The sequence below is a fragment of the Lampetra planeri genome, chromosome 66 (assembly GCF_965212315.1).
Source record: "Lampetra planeri chromosome 66, kcLamPlan1.2.h2, whole genome shotgun sequence".
NCBI lineage: Eukaryota > Metazoa > Chordata > Hyperoartia > Petromyzontiformes > Petromyzontidae > Lampetra > Lampetra planeri.
Genome location: NC_136172.1, coordinates 1,421,960 through 1,442,593, shown reverse-complemented (window position 1 = coordinate 1,442,593; position 20,634 = coordinate 1,421,960). Strand labels below are relative to the sequence as shown.

The window sequence follows — 20,634 nt, the reverse complement described above, 5'->3', positions numbered from 1 at the left end:
AGAAGCCCTGGCTGTTGAAGCTGCAACAGCTCCACCATTGCCGGCGCCGCGACGGCCCCATCGGGGTCTTCCGGGTTAGTTATGGGGGAAAATCCCCTAAACCCCCCATCCTCAGGAAGTCAAGGCGCCACCGAGTCTGGCCTTGACCAGGGGCGGGACACGAGTTAGCCAGTCAGGGCAGGCCAGTTGGCGTGCAGTGAGGGTGGGAGTCGAGGGGACTGCGTGGGTGGTGGAAATTGAGGTCAACAAAAGTTATAGCTTATGTAACGATGTTACGGGGCTCCAATTGGAAGGGTGCCACACGGGTCCAAGTTGATTGACAGGGGCCGAGGGGTGAGAGGGTCACCTAGCAAAGGGACGCTGATTGGCTGCTAGAGAGGGCAGAGCGAGGCTATGGGGGTGGGACTAAATGTGTATTTAAGTAAGCGCTGCCAGTGTATTAGGGGATTTGTGATCAACGTTTACCAAGATCAGGGGGCTCTTATAGAAGAACAGCTGCACAACGCAGCAATGCTGTTGCGCAGACAAACCAGTGCCTGAAACTGCTGCTGTGCCGAGTCGCGATGGTGCCGACTGCTGAGCTGGGCAAACCAGTGCTGAGGCTGATGCTGCACTAAGTCCTGGGAGCGTGGCACTATCGCTGGTCAGGGGGGGCCCTAAGGCTGCACACGGCCTCACGAGTGAATTTACATTCCCTGGGCTTTCTGCTGCATTGCTTTGTCACCCAGGGGTGGAGCATTGGTGAGCGTTGGCGCGAACAGTCGACGTGTGTTCTGTAATTGCCTTGTTCTGAGCTGTGTTCTCTAAATCGCTCTATTGTCACGGTGTTCTGTACCTGTTTTGTCGCCATGGTCTTTCGTACCTGTTTTGGCAACATTGTTTTGTGCTTGTCGACACGCGAGGTCGCTGTATTAAGCTGGTGAACTACGGGATTATGTAAAGGTGTGCTGTTACTGTCCCCCAAAAGATTTGAATTTGCCTTCTTGAAGACAGTAAGTCTTACCCAAGTATTGAAAATATATTATCCGCCACAGTCAGTTCACGTCCTCGTGCATAGTGTCAATGGTTCATAACAATTCAAAGAATAGTTAATAAAGTCCACATCTTGTTAAGATTCATTGCAGTCTAGTTCTGGTGATTGTCCTTTCTGTGATCATAAAGCATATTTATAAAAAGAATCCGCATTGGTGTCCGATAAAAATCGAGGGAAATTGCATGGGAGAGAAAATGGATCAGAAGCCTTCACTCTCCCGTAGAAAAAATGAGCAAATGTCACATTGACGTCACAACCGAGTCCGGTTCTGAGCCAAAAGTAACGGATGGAACGTCACAAATCCTTTCAAACAATTATTTTATAACATTTTGTTTAATCCAAGTTATTACTGCTCTTTTGTTAATCTGAATTTGAATAAATGATCACATTTTTACTACCAGTTACAAAAAGTGATTGTTTTAAAAAGAAAAAAGATATCCACAGGACAGTACAGGCAGACCTAACTTAGTACAAAGTGGTTACTCACAAGTGAGAAGACAAGACAACTCTGGTCGAGGAAACGTACCTACCCCTATCAATCCCTCAGCCAATGAGAGTGACTTGTGCCGAGCCAACTAGACTCTTCCCCCCACGATTCGATTATCACGATTTGTAGTCACGATTACATTAAAATTGATTATTTGTCAACGTTATCGCAGTGCATGTAGCCAGGTGAGAACTGAGAATCTATCCCGGAGACCGGAATATATTCTCAGGCTCCACCTACAAGAAACTTCACCACAGCCATTTTGACTGAGGGCATCACTAAGACCCGGACTGGGAGCACAACAACTTCAACCACCAATAACTTTTGTCCTTCTGCACCTCCAATTAGCACGGTTGGATATGTATGGTGCCAAAGAAGTTCAATATATATAAAATAGAATGCACTCACGAGTACAGTACATAATACTACTGATGTCAGAATACATTATTTTGTTCATGAAATCATGTTTATCATCTGTATTATTAGCAATATTACCGATACTCCAATGAGGCCCTCATATATAAGTAACGCAGTCAGGAACGCATCCCCATGCAGTATACAATAGGGGTATAATGACCACTTGTAGCCCAGATTCTAAGAGCGCTCACTTCTCCAGGAACAGTGCATCTTGAGGGAGCGCGAAGTGAAGTCTGCATGTACACGATATTACGCGTGTGGTAGTGTATCCTCATGTGTGGGTGATAACTCGTCCACTTTCACGGGAAGTCAACGATGCTCACAGAGTCGCCAACCCTCCACACCCCCAGCGCGGGGAAGAGAGGCTGTGTAAATCGGTGGTGAAGCGTGCACAATATGTCGCCGGTGTCCTCCCGGTAAAACTGCAGAACCCCCCCCTCCCAGTCCAAGTGAACCCCGACTCTCTGGGGGAGAGCCGCCACCAGCAGTGGGGTCGCTTCTCCAGCATGTCGCACTGAGAAGCAGTCGCGATCTTTCACTAAACTCCATGATGCGTCGCCCCCTCCCAGGCGGCACGCAGCATCACGCCCTTTCCGTGGGATCATCCCGTATACAACTCCAACCCGACAGCTTTCCGCGCCCTCCACATCCACCTCCCAGTAGTGCCGGCCCGACGAGAAGCTCTCACGGCAGAGGGATTGTGGATATAAGTCAAACCGGTGTGGGTGATGGGGGCGGTGCTGTGAGACACCGGTCCGCGTCACCATCCTGAGATCCAGGGACACCTGGAGAAGGTCGTGGGCTGAATTTGTGTCCAGAGTCAGTGAACGTGCATCTGTGAGAACATAAACCCCATCAGCAACATTACCATCATCACCATCACCATCAGCAACATCAGCATCACAAAAAAGATCAATATCAGAAAGCTCATCATCAGCAAAAGCACCATCATCAACAACATCATCATCAACATAGCAGCAGCTGCAAAATTACCATCAGCAACATATCCACCACCAACAGCACCATCAGCAACATCATCAGAAACAAGATTAGCATGATCAACATCATCATCAGCAAGAACATTATTAGCAACATAAGCTTTAGCAACATCAGCAAAATAAGAAACTGCAATATCACCCTCAGTAACATCAGCAACATCACCAGCACCAATATCAGAAACCACAATATCACCATCAGCAGCATTAATATCAGCAACATCACCATGAGCAGCAATATCACCATCAGCAATATCAACATCAGAAATCTCATCAGCCACAACATTACCATGATCAACATCATCACCATCATCATCAGCAGCAACATCACCATCGCAAACATCGCCATGAGCAACATCACCAAAATCAGAAACCGTAATATCACCATCAGCAACATCATCAGCAACATCACCCTCAGCAACATTACTATCAGCAACATTAGCAACATCATCAACAACCAACAGCACCATCACCATCAGTCGCAACATTACCATCAACAACATCATCAGCGAAACAGCATTAGAAACATCACCATGAGTAGCAATATCACCATCAGCAACATCAACATCAGAAATCTCATCAGCAGCAACATCACCATCGCAAACATCACAAAAATCAGAAACCGTAATATCACCATCAGCAACATCATCAGCAACATCACCATCAGCAGCATCAACCTCACCACCATCATCAGCAGCAACAACACCATCAACAACATCACCAAAATCAGAAATCATTATATCATCATCAGCAACATCATCAGAAACATCACCATCAGCAGCAATATCATCAGGAACATCGCGACCAACATCAGCATCATCATCAGCAACATCACCATCAGCAACATCAGCATCACAAAAAAGATCAATATCAGAAAGCTCATCATCAGCAAAAGCACCATCATCAACAACATCATCATCAACATAGCAGCAGCTGCAAAATTACCATCAGCAACATATCCACCACCAACAGCACCATCAGCAACATCATCAGAAACAAGATTAGCATGATCAACATCATCATCAGCAAGAACATTATTAGCAACATAAGCTTTAGCAACATCAGCAAAATAAGAAACTGCAATATCACCCTCAGTAACATCAGCAACATCACCAGCACCAATATCAGAAACCACAATATCACCATCAGCAGCATTAATATCAGCAACATCACCATGAGCAGCAATATCACCATCAGCAATATCAACATCAGAAATCTCATCAGCCACAACATTACCATGATCAACATCATCACCATCATCATCAGCAGCAACATCACCATCGCAAACATCGCCATGAGCAACATCACCAAAATCAGAAACCGTAATATCACCATCAGCAACATCATCAGCAACATCACCCTCAGCAACATTACTATCAGCAACATTAGCAACATCATCAACAACCAACAGCACCATCACCATCAGTCGCAACATTACCATCAACAACATCATCAGCGAAACAGCATTAGAAACATCACCATGAGTAGCAATATCACCATCAGCAACATCAACATCAGAAATCTCATCAGCAGCAACATCACCATCGCAAACATCACAAAAATCAGAAACCGTAATATCACCATCAGCAACATCATCAGCAACATCACCATCAGCAGCATCAACCTCACCACCATCATCAGCAGCAACAACACCATCAACAACATCACCAAAATCAGAAATCATTATATCATCATCAGCAACATCATCAGAAACATCACCATCAGCAGCAATATCATCAGGAACATCGCGACCAACATCAGCATCATCATCAGCAACATCACCCTCAGTAGCAATACTATCAGCAACATTAGCAACATCATCAGCAACATCATTGTGACCAACAGCACCATCACCAACATCACCATCAGCATCAGTCGCAACATTACCATCAACAACATCAGCAACAACAGCATTAGCAACATCAACATCAGCATCACTAAAATTATCATCAGCAACATCAACATCAGAAAGCTCATCAGCAAAAGCACCATAAGCAACAACAATGTTAGCAACATTCTCATCAACATAGCATCAGCCGCAACATTATCATCAGCAACGGCACCACCATCAACATCATCCGAAGCATCAGTAATATCAGCACCATCAGCAATATCTCAGCAACAAGATTACCATTAACATCATCATCAGCAACAACACTATTAGCAACATCATTATTAGCAACATCATTATCAGCAACATCATTATCAGCAAAATAAGAAACTGCAATATCACCATCAGTAACATCAACATGAGAAATATCATCAGCCGCAAAATTACCATCAGCAACATCACCATCAGCAGCATCAGCAGCAACAACAAAATCAACAACATCATCATCAGCAATATCATCATCAGCAACATCAGCAACATCACCATCAGCAGCATCGATATCGGCAACATCACCATCAGCAGCAATATCATCAGCAACATTGTGACCCACATCGGCAGCATCAGAAACATCAGCAAACATTGTGACCAACAGCATCATCATCAGCACCATCATCAACAACAGCAACATCAGTATCACTTGCAAAATTACGATCAATATCATCAGCAACTACAGCATTAGCAACATTACAATCATCAACATCATCAGCAACATCACCATCAGCGCCAACATCACCATCAGCGCCATCATCAACATAAGTATCAGCAACATCAGCATCAGCAGATTCAACATCAGCAACATCACCATGAGCAACAATATGCCCATCAGCAACATCATCATTGGCAACATCACCATCAGCAACAACACAATCAGCAATATCACCATCAGCAACATCAACATCACCAACATGATCATCAGCAATATCAACATCAGAAAGCTCATCATCAACAACATTACCATCGGCAAGAACACGATAAGTAACATCCTCATCATCATCAGCCACAACACTACCACCAACAACCTCATCATCAGCACCATCAGCAACAAAATTACCATTATTAACATTATCCGCAACAACAGCATTAACAACATTGTTATCATCAGCAACATCACCATCAGTACAATCACCACCAGCAATATCCCCATAAGTAACATTATCAGCACCATCAGCATCAGCCGCAACATTACCATCAACAACATCATCAACATCGCTACCAACATCAGCGTCATCATCACCATCAGCAATATCACCATCAGCAACAACACCATCAGTAATATCACCATGAGGAGCATTGACATCAGCATCACCAAAATGATCATTAGCAACATCAACATTAGAAAGCTCATCATCAGCGACAGTACCATCAGCAACATCCTCATCAACATCATCATCAGCCGTAATATCATCAACATCATCAGCAGCATCAACAGCAAGATTACCATCATCATCAGCAACAGCGCTAGCAACATTATCATCAGCACCATCAGAAACATCACCATCAGCAACAGCGCTAGCAATATTATCATCATCAGCACCATCAGAAACATCACCATCAGCAACATCACTATCAACAACATCATCATCATCAACATTGTGACCAACATCAGCATCATCAGCAACATCACCATTAGCAAAATGATCATCAGCAACATCATCATTAACAACACAATCAGCAACATCATCATGATCACCATCAGCAGCATAAACATCACCAACATCACCATCAGCATCATCATCAGTAAAATCAGCATCAGCCGCAACATTACCATCAACCACAGCATCATCGTCAGCAACATTAGCAGCTTCAACATTAGCAACATCACCATGAACAGCAATATCCCCATCAGCAACATCATCATCAGCAACACCATCAGCAACAACACAATCAGCAACATCAGCAACATTAGCAACATCAGCAATACCACCATCATCATCACCAAAATGATCATCAGCAACAAGATCAGAAATCGTATTATCAGCGACAGGACCATCGTCAACAACACAATCACCAACATCTTCATCAACATCATGAACAGCCGTAACATTACCATCAACAACATCATCAGCAGCATCAATAGCAACACCAGCACTAGCAACATTGTTATCATCTGCAACATCACCATCAGCAACATCAGAAACATCAGCAACATCACTATCAACATCACCACGAGCAGCAATATCTCCATCAGCACCATCACTATCAGCAACATCATCAACATCGTGACCAACATCAGCATCATCATCTGCAACAACACAATCAGCAACATCAACATCAGCAGCATCAACATTACCAACATCACCATCAGCAGCAATATCACCATCAGCAACATCATCATCAACATCGTAACCAACATCATCATTATCATCAGCAACATCACCATCATCATTAACAGCATCACCATTCACCAGCAACATCAACCCTAACCAGAACAATGGCACTGTAATATTAAATTGAACACCCAACGAAATCACCGAAAATCAATCTGCCAACATACGAAAGTAGGCGTGGCCTTGCTCGAAGGGACCGTGTCTTTGCCCATACAGTACAGTGTATATGCTTTTGCGTATCGTGTCTCGAGGTGTATTTTGTATCGATTCCGCTCATAGTCGATCCGATAGCCATGTTAGTGCATTGATCATTGAGGGTGAATCGCTGTGTCGATTAATTGGCCGACTATCCACGCAGTAACCCCTTCGGTTTATTTAGCGTCGTGTGAAACGCCTCCTCTTTTTGATTGGCTAATAACGGACCAGTGATTCGCTCACAGTCCGTTCGCATCGTCATCACAGCGCCATGAACAGCAGCTTCCCTGCGACCTACCACCTCAGACCCTTGCTACATAAAGCGCCACTCACAGCTCCTGATGAGGAAGGCTCTGTTGAGGCCACTTGGAGCGACTGCAGGGCCTCCAGAAGTTCCGGCTGCTTCGATTCCACGTGGAGCGGGTGTAGCAGCAACAGCAGCAGCAGCTTCTGAGGCCCCGGTTCCTCCTCCACCTCCTCTGGGAGTCTTTGGGCTGCGGTGCAGAGCGAGGGTCCCCCCGGGTGCGCATGCAGAGGCTTTGAATGAGCGAAGGAGCTCATCGATCCGCTTCTGCAGCGGAACCGCCGCCTCCTCAAACCCCAGCGGCGAGCTGGGCCGGCGGGGCTCTGTCCGCTGGCATCCCAGACTCGCAAAGCTGCGCGATTGGTCCACGAGACATGGCGTGGCAAACACACACAGAGAGAGAGACTCGCAATGAGGGATACATGGCAGCCGAAAGAACCACGCGCGGGTCCCTTGTGAGCATCGGTGGAATGGGGTTGAGGCGAACGTGAGTGAGGTGGGGCAGCCCTACCTTGCCCAGTGTAGAGTGCAGCCCTAACACACGGACAGCATGCAGACAACAGGTAGACCACACACAGCAGAGAATCAATGCACAATACAAAGCAGTCGGTTTAAATATCAGCAAATTTCCCTTAAATATCGAGCAGTGAGTGTGTGGGGTTGTTCGAGGAGCCGAGCATCAAGAAGGAAACACACCAACACAGCACATACACAGCGCACACCCGCTGCACACATGCATACAACTACAGCCGCCAATCGACACAAAGTGGTGGTGACCACGGCTCTTGTGCCAGGCTAGGTGTACTTTTTGGACACAGTGTGTAAGGCTCGCTGGCAGGCTAGGTGCAAGAGGTCATGGGAAAGACCCATGTGCCCTTGGTTGACTGCTGTGCTAAGCTAGATGCAGGAGGTCACAGGACAGACCCAGTTGCCATGGTTTGACTGTGTTTCATCCACCCAGTGATCCACTCGTTGTAAGTGTAGTGACATAGGACGTCACTACTGTGTCGGCCCGTAAGAGGGCTGGGGGCCCCAAGGGGGTGCCTGGGGGGTCACGTGGTGGAGGGACCCAGACCTCCCGTGAGGCGTGGCCTGGGAAGGGAGGCGTGGCCTGGGCGGAGCCGGCCACGCCAGAGCAGATATAAGCGTGGTGTGAACCCAGAGCGAGGCTGTTGTACTCCGAAGTGAAGACGATATCATCGGTCCTCTAGTGCCGGGTTGTTCCAGAGTGTTAGTGAGTGGAGGAAGGTGGTCACCACCTCATGTACAGTGTTATATTACTTACCGTTTAATAAATAGTGGTGCCTCCAAGCTGTGTGTGTGTGCACCTAATTTGAACCCACTACATAAGCATCGCTCATCTTCTCTCTGTTGTTGCTGAAGGGTGACTCCCTCCAATTGCCCAGTAGCGTCCATTCTCCACAAAGACCGATCTTGACACCGCTGGTACCGGTCATCTGCAAGTCCAATCAGCTCCACATCCACATGTACCATATCAGCCCATCGATTCCCCATTCCATGCTGTGCCCGTTTAGCCCCCCTTATTTGGCCAAATAAAAGCTGCTTGGGCATGTGGACACAGCACAGACAAGCGCAGCACACACACTGACAGAGCACACTGAGCTGGATGAGTCTGGCCACAGCCGTGTGCTTCCCGCGCGTGGCACCTCGAGAAACTCCACAGGGTCCTCGGTCTCCTCGAGGCTACGGATTCTGCTGAGCGCCTCCGTCAGGCTGCACAAAGTCGCCTGGTTCTTCTCAATCTCCTGCCGGATCTCCAAGAGCTTGAGGTCACGCTCCTTGTCTATGGCCCTCAGCGCCGAGGCCTTGTCCTCAGAGATGAGTCGCAGGAGCTCGTCATAGCTGCCGCTCAACATCCCCTTTGTCTGCTCTGCTGCTGCCTGTGGCGGCAGCGAGGAGCATCACAGTCACTCTCAACTCCCTCCCGTCATCTCCTTCCCTAATCGTCTCTGTTTCTCCCTTTCCCAGTGCCCAATCCCGTTTTCGGTCCTTCTCCCTGCTTGCACCCCTCCACTGGAATCAACACCGCTTCACTGCAACCATTAAGCAGCACTGTCCATAAACTCAACACTGCCCATAGATTTAACACTGCCCATAGACTGAACTCTGGTCAAATACTTAACACTTCCCATGTGCATTAAGCAGTACCCCTCAATCTCCTTTCGTTTCTCTCTTAAAGCCTCACTTCTCTATATCCTATTCTCTTCCTCTTCCATTCCCTCACCCCTCCACTCCTTCCCGTCCCTCCCCTGCTCTTTCGTTATCCCTAAGTAGATAGTACTTAGGGATCAGATTGAGGAATGTTACCAATTCCTCAATCCTTGCATGCCCGTGCCAACTGCATTATTTTATTCCGTCACTGTTTTTAAACTATTGTAAGCGCCTTGAGTAAAGGTGCTCTATATGAATATAAATTAAGTTACAGTCAATACACAATTCGTGGAGATAATAAAAATAAGAAAAACATATTACTATGTCTGGCAATAATGCAGGAGCAGTTAAGATGTTAAAACTCCAAATAGACAAGTCTACATTAACCACACATTACTGGAGGGAAAACATGCTCAACAAATATGCTTTCATTCTGCATGCACTGTCTTTGAAACTAATTAGCCTGCACCAAAGCTATGGCTCTGTCTCACCGGTACTGTCGAGCAATGAGTGCCAAAAGGTGAACAGCACAAGGACAATGTGAATGCAAAAGCGTTTATAACTCGGGTCATATTTTACCACAATGTTTTACCACAAGTCTGTGTGGTTAGCGCAGACTTAATTCCTTTTAATACGTATCTATTTGGTGTTTTAACATCTTAACACCTCCTGTATGACTACCAGAAAGGGACATACATTTCTTTTTCTTTTTTTATAATTTTGTTTCTGGTGGCAAAAAGGGTCACATACATAATATTTGGAAACTAAGAGTCCTGGGTTTGTACCGTAAACTACAGGTAACACACATTGTGAGTCTTTCCCGGTGGAGTTATGCATTGAATGAGTATGACTTCTCACCTCCACAGTCTTGGTTGAGTCCACAAGGCCACTAACGATGGAGGTCTCTGTCTCCTCTCTCATGCTCAGTTGTTGCATCATGGAGCTCAGCTGCCCCTGCACAGCCAGAGGAGTGAAACTCACGATGAACACGGGGACAGCTCCTGCTCCATAGATCCCTGAATAATTTGAAATCTCTACATCCTATGATCCACCCTTAACCACTCAATGTCAATAGAGAGGTGCCTGGGAATCTCAGAGGTTAGAAGACTGACTGCACCACTGAGTTCCTGATGTTGAGTCAGGGGTTCAGGCGTCCATGATTACACTAGCCTCTAAAGTAGAGTGAGTTTATGGTCTGAGTCCCGGCTTCACTACCTTACAACAGTAGGGATAACAGGCGGGAGCAGCGGCTTAACCAGGAGAAAAGATAAGAACGGGAGGGAGGGTGGTATGAATATAACTGAACAGAACTTAATACAAATAAAATGAATGCAATGTCTGGATCAGCCGCTTTCCCCCCTGAGAGCAACGATTATCAGATTTTTGCTACGGTGTTTCAATGTCTGAGGTCCAGCACACCTCCCTGGCCCCCGTTTTTTTCTGCCCATCTAGCCCCCTCTATCCAGCCATACAAAAGCTGTTTGGGCATGCGGTGGCTGGGCATGTGAGCTACGTGACCCAGCCAATGCAGCCTTGCCTGTCGGAGGAGCTAACTGATGGGTCTGTTTCCAAATTTTTTAAGGATTTGTGAGCTCCTCATACAATTCAGCCTGATTAAACCCAACATGGATCGTAGGCAGACCAACCTGAATGTTTCTAAACGGCATAGATGTTCCATTCGGGGGTTCACGTTTTGCAAGAATAGAGAAGGGAGGGTATGACCGTGGCCTAGACCTGTCTAATAGTGTATTGTATTACAGGTAACTTTCACACGGCAATGCACAACTGATGAAAAGACAATGCCGCTCAACTGAATCGGAGTGAGACCTCTGCTGTGAAACCGGAGCTGGTCATAAGCACACTTCCCAGGTACGGAAACTTCTCCACTCTCCCCACAACCTCCCCGCCAATAGTGAGTTGAGCGGTTGGAGGGTTTGATATCACAAAATACTCAGGCAGCTGCTAAGTTATGGAAGGGCTGATGGTAAGGACCCACCCTCTTAGTAGCACGCTCCAGGTCAAGCAGCAGTGCCTCCAACTCCTATGAGTGAGCAGCAATCACCAGATTGACCAACAGGGAGCCATCCCTCGACCACACCTGGGCATCGATCAGCTTCCCATTGTATCTGTTTCAGATGGAGATTCAGGTACAGCCATGGAAAGCTTCTCAAACTAAGTGGTCGAAAAAGATGTGAAATAATGTAGGAGCCAGAGGACATGCCTGTCTCACTCTAAGGTGAACAGAGAATGGCTCGGACTCCTGGCCACGTAGGTTTACCCGGGCCTGTCATCCATCATGAAGGTCTTTCATGATTGTGAGAAGAATGTCAGGGACTCCAAAAGCACGAATAACAACCGAGAGCCCCGGCCTATTGATGGAATCGTAGGCCTTCCCCAGGTCAATAAAGCAAAGATGTAGGTCCTTTGGGAATTCCTTACACCTCTGCTGCAGCAGACGGACAGAAAATATGGGGTCTGTGCAGGACCGCCCTAGCCTGAAACCTCATTGGGGCTCTGCAAGCCTCTGCTCAGGGTGTCTGGCCAGGTGATGTTGAATAGTCCTTGCCAGGACCTTTCCCGGCACACCAAGGAGGGATATGCCCCAGTAGTTGTTACAGTCTGTGCGGTCCCCCTTCTTAAAGAACCCGTCGAGTGGTCTATACTGTTATTATGACGTCACCTATGGCAGTCCGTCACTCTCCCTCAGCAGTTTACTTTGGAGATCAGCTTTGCTCGGCGCTTTTTCTAGTCTCAGACTCTGGATTGCCTTCCGTACTTCCTCAACAGATGGCACTTCAGCCAGCCACTCACAGGGAGTGACTACTTTTCACAATATTTGAGGCACCACAGACTTAGCAGGTTTATCCGCACCTTGCCCCATGATGTTTTCTGGGCTGAGCAATTTCTTCTCCCCCAAGATCTGACAGAAATGCTCAGCAAACATGCCAACCTGTTCCGGGGGTTGGCAATCGGATCACCTATCTTTCCCCTAAGGATGGCGATAGGTGTGGTGCTGTAAGTTACTGTTTTATGGAATTAAAGAGTTATTTGTGATTTCGGGCTACTGAGACAGAATCTTCTCAGCAACCCACGGCCACCACTCATCCTTGTAGCGATGCATGGCTCTCCAAAATTACGTGCAAAACCTGCGGTTTGCCTCCTCATTGTCCGACGTGGGATACTGTAGATGGTGGGAGTGGGCCTTTCACCTTTTCTCAGCCAACCAAAATACCTCCTCCATCAGCTAAGGTCTCTGGGAAGGTTTGGACCACGTACCCAAAGGAGTCATTGCAGCTGCATGAGCCACACTCCTAAACTTCGCCCATTTCCCCTCGGCATCCGGTGGAGGGTGAGACGATGCAAGCCCAGCTGCAAGAAATGACGAAATTCTTGCTTGCAACTTTCATTAGGTAGGTAACACCAGGTCACTGTGAGTTTGTAAGGGGTCTAAGATGGACGCCCAACACCAGAGTGGAAGAATGGAAGGCGCATCTTACAGGTGACAATCCGATGGTCAGTGGGCAGTCAGCTCCACGGTGGGTCTTAAGTGTCAAGGACATGGGCTCGCATCCACTGTTCCATCACTATTTCGTCCAGAAGATGTTCTTCTGAGGACCTGGCGTGCATCCATCATGTTTGGATGCGCCGATGTCAGAACAGCGTGTTGGTAATTACAAGCACATAGGATGCATAGAAGTATAGCACCCTCCTACCATTGTTATTGGGCTGATTTGGCACATGCCTTCAAACCAAGGCCGTAATTATAATATATATTGGGGGGGGACACATCCCCCCCCAATATAAAAATTCTCAAAATGTCCCCCCCAATATATTACTATAAAATAGATTTCTGTTTATATTATTGTGGTTATGGTTGTAATTTATGAGTCTCTAATCTCTGCCATTACATACAATGAAACAAGAAAAGGTAATAAAGAAAAAAACAGAGCAATGTAATACAATACACGATTAGACATTATTGTAAAAAAAAAAGTCCATCCTATGTGTTAGTGAATGTTTTAATATTTTAGGCAGAAAATGGCAGAAATTTCGTTTTTAAATTAATTTTTTTTTTCTGGGGAGCGACCCCCAGACCCCCTGGAAGATTTGGTCCCCCCAATGTTGACTCCATGGCTACAGCCTTGCTTCAAACCACTCCAGCCCAGGTGCCAGTGTCATGACCCACTCAGACATTAAAGTCACCTAACAGGATGACTCCATCCCGAAGGGCTACTTTAGCACCTGTAACAGGAGGTCATAGAAGGCATCTGAAACAATGGCTTTTCCTGCATCCCTCCACTGATGTTCATCTTTGGTGGAAGCATAAGCAACCATCACCATTCCTCACCTCTGCTCAATTATATTATATTTAGAATATATAGTGCCCTTTTTAGAGCGCTTTACAATGCAAACTGACGGCAGTACACAAAGGAGCTAAAAGGGAGGAACCGATGGGGTGGAATGGCTGTTCGTGAGGAAGGTGATGGAATGGATGGAGAGACATGGGCTGGGAAAGGAGCTGATGTTGCACGAGTAGGGGAATAAGGTGATGGTAAATAAGGGTGACATATGGGTGCAACATGAATGAGAGGCAGCGGGGTATGAGGCATATGTGTGAAGTGATGGGATAGATAGGTGCTATTGCTGGGCATGAATGAGGGTAGGTGAAGGGTGGTAGCGGCAGAGGTTCTGGTGGCTGGATATTTGGGCTGATTGAGGAGCACGGTGGAGGGCTAAGAGAGAGACGTGGTTATGTGCACATGGAGAAAGCGAGACGTCAGAGCTGGGTCAGGAATTAGAGACGTCAGAGGAAGAGGACGGGGGGACTGTGAGTGGGTTAGAGGCATTGGAAGAGAAAAAGCAATAGAAAAGAGAAAGGACCTAAGGGCAGAGCGAAAGCAGGAAAGTGAGGGGGAGAGTCTAATGTGGAAAGGGAGTTTGTTCCAGTGTAACAGGGCAAGAAGAGAGAAAGCACTAAATCGAGATTGGGCGCAAGGAGGTGGAGGGACAGAGAGAAGAAGGGAAGATTCAGATCGGAGGGGTGTAAAGGGACGTATAAATAAATGAGAGAGGAGAGGTGGGGGGGCAAGACCATGCTTGGTTGAGGAATTCAAAAATACAGCGGCAATAAACAGGAAGCTAGTGAAATTGTTCAAGGAGAGGAAAGCAGTGAGACGTGTAGGGAAGGTTGAGTACAGCGTGTGTCGCTGCGTTTTGGATGTGTTGGAGAGGGATAAAGGTATAAGCAGGGAAACCAACGAGGATTGAGTTGCAGTGACAAAGACGAGTGAAGACAAGGGAGTGCACGAGGAGTTTGGCAGCAGTGGGGGTGATGAGGGTGCAGATATTTCTGATTGTCAGATGATAATGGCATGTGCGAGTGGTATTGGCAATATGGGAAGTGAAGGAAAGAGTGTAATGAAAGGGAACACCGAGAGTGAGGGTGGAAGAATTTGAGTGGGTGGGGGGGGGGATGGTGCAGGAGGGGATGAGCAGGAGGATGGAAATAATAGCACCTAGGTTTTGGAAGGATTTAGGGAAAGGAAGTTTTGGGTCATACAGGCTTGTCAGACAGGATGCGATGCAGAGAGAAAGTTCGGGGTGAATGAATTGGAAAAGAAGGAAATTTGAGTGTCATCGGCAAAGAGGTGATAAGAAATATCAAAGGAAGAAAGAATAGACTCTAGGAAAGTTAAGTTGTGTATATGGAGACCAGAAGGGGACCAAGTACCAAGCCCTGGGGGACACCAACCGTGATGGGGGACGGGGAGGGGGAGGAAGAGCGTGGCTGAAAGAGTCAATGAATGGGAAATTAGGTAGGAACGGAGCTTAGAAAAATGGGTTGCAGAGATGCCGAGGTTGGAGAGAGTAGATAGAAGGATGGAGTGGTCTAGGGTGTAGAAGACGTTAGATACATCGAGAGAGATAAGGACAGAGGATAGGCTGGAGTGACCCGAGTTGGCCAGGTGGTTGTGGGTGTGAAGGAGGGCAGTTTCAGTGGAGTGGAAAGGGCAGAAACCAGACTGGTCGAGGGGATACAGCAATTGGAAAGAGATGTAGGATGAAAGACGGGAGTACACTAAGTGTTCTAGAAGTTTGGAGAAATAAGGAAGCAAGGATATAGGGTGATAGTGTGCGGGGACAGAAGGATTTAGAGAAGGTGTTTTGAGAAGCAGTTGAATGATGGTGGTTTTGGAAGGGTTGGGGAATTTGCCAGACGAGAGGGAAGAATTAAAATGAGCCAAGGAAAATTGAAGAACTATGGGGAGAATGGATTGGAGAATGGATGGAAGAAGAGAAGTTGGAATGGGATCGAGGGAGGAAATGTGGGCAGGTTTTTGAGATGATGGTAGACAGCTCCAGAAGGAAAACATGGGAGAAAGCATTTAAGGATAGGGTAGGACAGGGAGGAGTCACTAGGTGCAGGGATTTCAGGGGCTTGCGCAGTGAGCAAGGAGCGGATGTGGTCGATCTTGGTCGTGAAGTAGTTGGAAAAGACCACAGGAGAGGGGGAAGAAGAGGAAGTGACAGGTGCGGTAGAGCATGGGTGGACCAGAGAGTTATGGGTATTGAAGAGCAGAGCAGGGTGCGAAGATAAGGAAGAAATTAGGGAAATAAAGTACGATTGGTGAACAGCCTCCAAAGCAGAAGTGTAATTTGAAAGTAGGAAGTATGAGAAATGGCAATCATTAGTTGGTGAGGTCTTCCAGATGTGCCCTGCTTTGCTCATGAGCCAGTGCTGAGGCTTGAGCGTAAAAAGGGAGTAGAGGTGCAAGCGAGTTCAACGAGGAAGAAAGTGCTGAATTTAGGACAAGCAGGGAAGAGAAATCAGGGATTGGGGGAAGAGATGAGGATACCAATGGAATAAGTGTGCAGTTGCTAAGGGAGTGTAGGTTGTGGTGGAGGCGAGGAGCTGCATGGGAAGGCGGGGAAGGTGGCAGGGGGGGGGGACTAGAAGTGTCACGGTCATTAGTAAGTTATCGGATGGAGGGCGAGGGGACTAGAGGCTGAGCAACTGGAAATGAAGATGAGATCGAGTGTTCCACCAGAGGAATGAGTTGGGGGACAGGGGATGAGATGGAGGTGGAAAGAGCCAATAAGTAGAGAAGCAGAGGTGGATGGTGATGTAAAATTTAGGTTAAAGTCACCCAGTAGAATTAATGAAGAAGCAATTGGAAAGAGTAGATAGGATACAGTCAAGATCATTAAAGAAAAAAGAACAGGAAGCTGAGGGACAGTAGATGATGGGGAAGGAAATTGAGTGCGGTAAAGATAAAGTAAAATTTTAATTTGAAAGAGGAAAAAATGTGGAGCGCGTCAGATAGGGTTAAGGGGATCCAATAGGAAGAGATGAACAGCAGTGCTTTGATCATGGGAAACGCGCAAGATAAATAAAATGCATTCTTATTATTACAGCTTCCGACATCTCACCACCATGTTACCATCGTTTTTTGTCCACAATAAGAGCCACTCCCTGTGGTTTGGCAGTCTCCTACCGCACCTGGCCCTTGCTGATCTCGTCAAGAAACATAAACCATCACGCAAACTCCAGTCATTTTCGCAGAGGCTTTTGGCTAGCCATCAAATTAAGACGGTCACCGCATCCCGCGTTTTTTATTCACATCTGTGGTCGTTTATAATGCTCTTCGTTCCAATTTAGGAAGCCACTGGAGCTATGCAATTTTAAATCTAGATTGAAATCACATTTCTTTAAAACTGCTGTTTGCATTTAGTTTAGCACGGTTGGCGACCTATGGTGTCAATAAATTCAACATACATACATACACACTCACAATGGCGGACTCACTGACACACACACCTCGCCCCTATATCCGGGTGCGTGACTGTATGGAATGTTCGCTGAACCGGTTCTGTGGGAATGTGGCAGTGGACGTCACATACAAAGATCCCCCGTATAGCCTTAACATACTTTTGAGGCAAGTACTGTAAGAGAGTGCATATGAAGGTCGGCACAGCACACGAGGCGGTGGACGGCCGGCACCACGCCAAACACAGACAAATACACACACACACATCTATCAAACAATGACTAGTCACAGCAGGGCACTGTAATGCAGTAGGCTGATTATGCGACTTGGGGTGCGCGTGCGACTTGGATCAGAGGTTCTGCTCACCGCCTTCTCCCCTCGCTGCGCCTTCACTGGGACAATGTCGTGCCTCCTGTGGTCGCCCATGCAGCCCACGCAGATCAGCTGTGTGTCCGTCTTGCAGTAGAGACCCAGGCCCTGCCCGTGCCGCTTGCATCTCCTCCCTGGGCGTGGGACGATGTTAATTTGATTTAAATCTGCGACGATGTTGGCAAGAAGGATATTCTTGCTCAGCTTTGGTTTTTGGTAATAAATCTCACGACACTCGGGGCAGGTGAGCCTGGCCTTCGCTGACTGCACTGCCCAGTGGCTCTCTATGCACGACTTGCAGAAGCTGTGGCCACAGCTCAAACTCACGGGGACCTTGAACAACTCCAGGCAAATGGAGCAGGAGAAGTCTGAAGCCATTGCTGCGCGAAGCACGTGGGGGCAACAGCCAGTGCCGACTGAGAGACTCGAGGAATAGATGGGGGAGATGGAAGAGGCGGGGAGAAGGAAGAGACAGAAGAGGAGGTGTCGCGTGACTGAGCAATTACGCCCTCGGCCAGGTGCGAGGTCCGATCTGGCCCTCCACCCATCCACGCCATGGGCGGGGGAACGGGTGGCAGAGATGTGTTTTTCGTCTGGGCTATGCCTCATATTCATTGTCGCTACACTTCCGCTGTACCACATACTGACACACACGCTCACCGACACACACATAAATAAAAAGATCAACATTTTGCCTTCAAAGACTATTGAGGCAAGTGCTGTTAGCGAGTAGGACCTATGAAGGCCGGAATGGCACAAGAGGGAGTGGGTGGCCAGCACCACACCCGGTCACCTGTTCCCCCCAGTGACACTGTAAGCACATCGCACCAAGTACTCATTTGAGGTTGAGTCGACGACCTCGGGGACGCCCGGGACCATTAAAATAATCGTCACAGGTGTTGGTCACGAGCAGGAATCGAACTCGGGTGGCCGGGTTCGTAGTGTAGTGCGCTCATCGCTACACTACCGCTCCCCACTGAAACACAAAGACATAGATCCCCCTTTAGATTTGAAGTTTACCGTGACTGCAAGGATCCATACTTTTTAGTTTTTTCGGTAAAGTCACGTAGGTAAAAAATAAAATAAATTAAAATTAAAATATGTATTCATTTTATAAAATGAAAAAAATATTTAAATAATTTATTTTAGTTGTTTTCATAAAAAACAAAATTTACTCATTTTATTCAGTTTTCGTTTTAATTCCTTTTCTTTTTACCGAAAAAAACTAAAAGTGCAAAGATCCCCCATATAGCCTTAACAGACTGTAGGGGCAAGTGCTGTTAGCGAGCACCTATGAAGGCCGGAACGATAAACGAGAGGGTGGGTGGCCAGCACCACGCCCAACCGCCTTTGTCTCCCCAGTGATGATGTTTACACACTGCACCATGTACTCATTTTAGGCTGAGTCGACCTAGGGGAGGCCCAGGACCGGTTCAGATAATCGTCACTGGTGTTGCTCCGTGAGCAGGAATCGAACCCGGGTCGCAGGGTTCATAGTGCAGCGCGTTAACCGCTACACTATCGAACCCGGGTCGCCGGGTTCATAGCGCAGCGCGTTAACCGCTACACCACCGCTCCCCACTCACTAACACACACACAGCTCGCCCGTAGCCATGTGCGTGACCGGAGGACATTTTCGCTCAACCGGTACAGTGGGAATGCGGCTCTGGCCGTTATGCGATGCGGGCGGAATGCGGGTCCCGTGGTGATGGACTGCGCCTCTGGGCTTTGCATTGAAACCTTCACAGCGTACATAGACAACGCACTGTTAAAAAACTACTTCATTAACGACTGTATGGTGAGGGTAAATGTGTGATTAGTATTACCGCACTGCCCTAATACACACTCACCACTGCTGTACTACAATCACCACTGCTGTAACACACACATACACTCACCACTGCCCTAACACACATACATATCTGACCTAAAAAAGGCATTTTTTGTCTGTCTGTGGATGAAACTTGCGAAGGATTTGGCTCGCGAACCGCGGGGTTGACGTTTAAAAAAAGTAGCCAGTTACCATGCCATAAGCCCCGTGGTCAGCCAGCGCTATTCCTTTTTACCATCCGTCAACTTGAAAGTAGTTAAATTAACAATTTAGCTGACGGGGGTTGCCCCTAGCAACGCACATGCCTTCGTTGGGAGGGGGTGAAATTTTATCTTTCGCGTTAAAAATGCACAAAAATAAGACACAACCCTGAGGTAAATTCTGCAAAGTGTCATGTCCTCTTCTCTCCCCCCCCCCAATGTGTGCACTTACTACGTATAGGGTCGGTAGATACTAATATTATAGCACTTAGATAAATCATTGTAGAGCGGCCAGAGGGATGGTGGGGGAGGGCAAGGGTAGCGGCCCAGCCCACAGCCTGCCAAGGTGCCACCTCGGCCGGCTGGGAAATCTGGGCAAGAACGGGGGCTCTGCACGGGACTAGGCCTCACGACGGCACTCTGTCAGATTAGTAGTATGTGCTATAGAGTCGATAAATACTGCTATAGAGTCACCATATACTAATGTAGTGATAGCAGGTACCACTACAGTATGCACGGTTGTAATCATAGCAGGTACCACCAAATTCAGTATGCACTGCTGTAGTGAAAGCAGGTACCACCACAGTCGGTATGCACTGCTGTAGTCATAGTAGGTACCACCACAGTCAGTATGCACTGGTGTA

General features: G+C 47.3%; 1 protein-coding gene across 1 annotated transcript; it reads right to left on the bottom strand.

Annotated features, from left to right (window-relative positions):
• Positions 1-1,347: 1,347 nt before the first annotated feature.
• LOC144737216 (tripartite motif-containing protein 14-like) lies at positions 1,348-19,080 on the bottom strand. The gene is made up of 6 exons (XM_078619938.1): positions 17,957-19,080; positions 10,680-10,775; positions 9,317-9,550; positions 8,161-8,183; positions 7,679-8,001; positions 1,348-2,772 (listed from the first exon to the last, which is right to left on the bottom strand). Exons 1-6 carry the CDS (start codon positions 18,647-18,649, stop codon positions 2,237-2,239), a joined length of 1,905 nt encoding a protein of 634 aa, XP_078476064.1. The 5' UTR covers positions 18,650-19,080; the 3' UTR covers positions 1,348-2,236.
• Positions 19,081-20,634: the final 1,554 nt, after the last annotated feature.

What these genes read in the sequence shown, in the direction of transcription:
- LOC144737216 (XM_078619938.1), bottom strand. Translation starts at nt 18,649, where the DNA reads ATGTTGATCTTTTTATTTATGTGTGTGTCGGTGAGCGTGTGTGTCAGT. An exon ending in CGCAGCGAGGGGAGAAGGCG is followed by an intron (nt 10,776 to 17,956) that starts GTGAGCAGAACC and finishes CTGGCTGTGCAG; the next exon opens with GGGCAGCTGAGCTCCATGAT. An exon ending in AGCCTTCCTCATCAGGAGCT is followed by an intron (nt 2,773 to 7,678) that starts GTGAGTGGCGCT and finishes ATGTTCTCACAG; the next exon opens with ATGCACGTTCACTGACTCTG.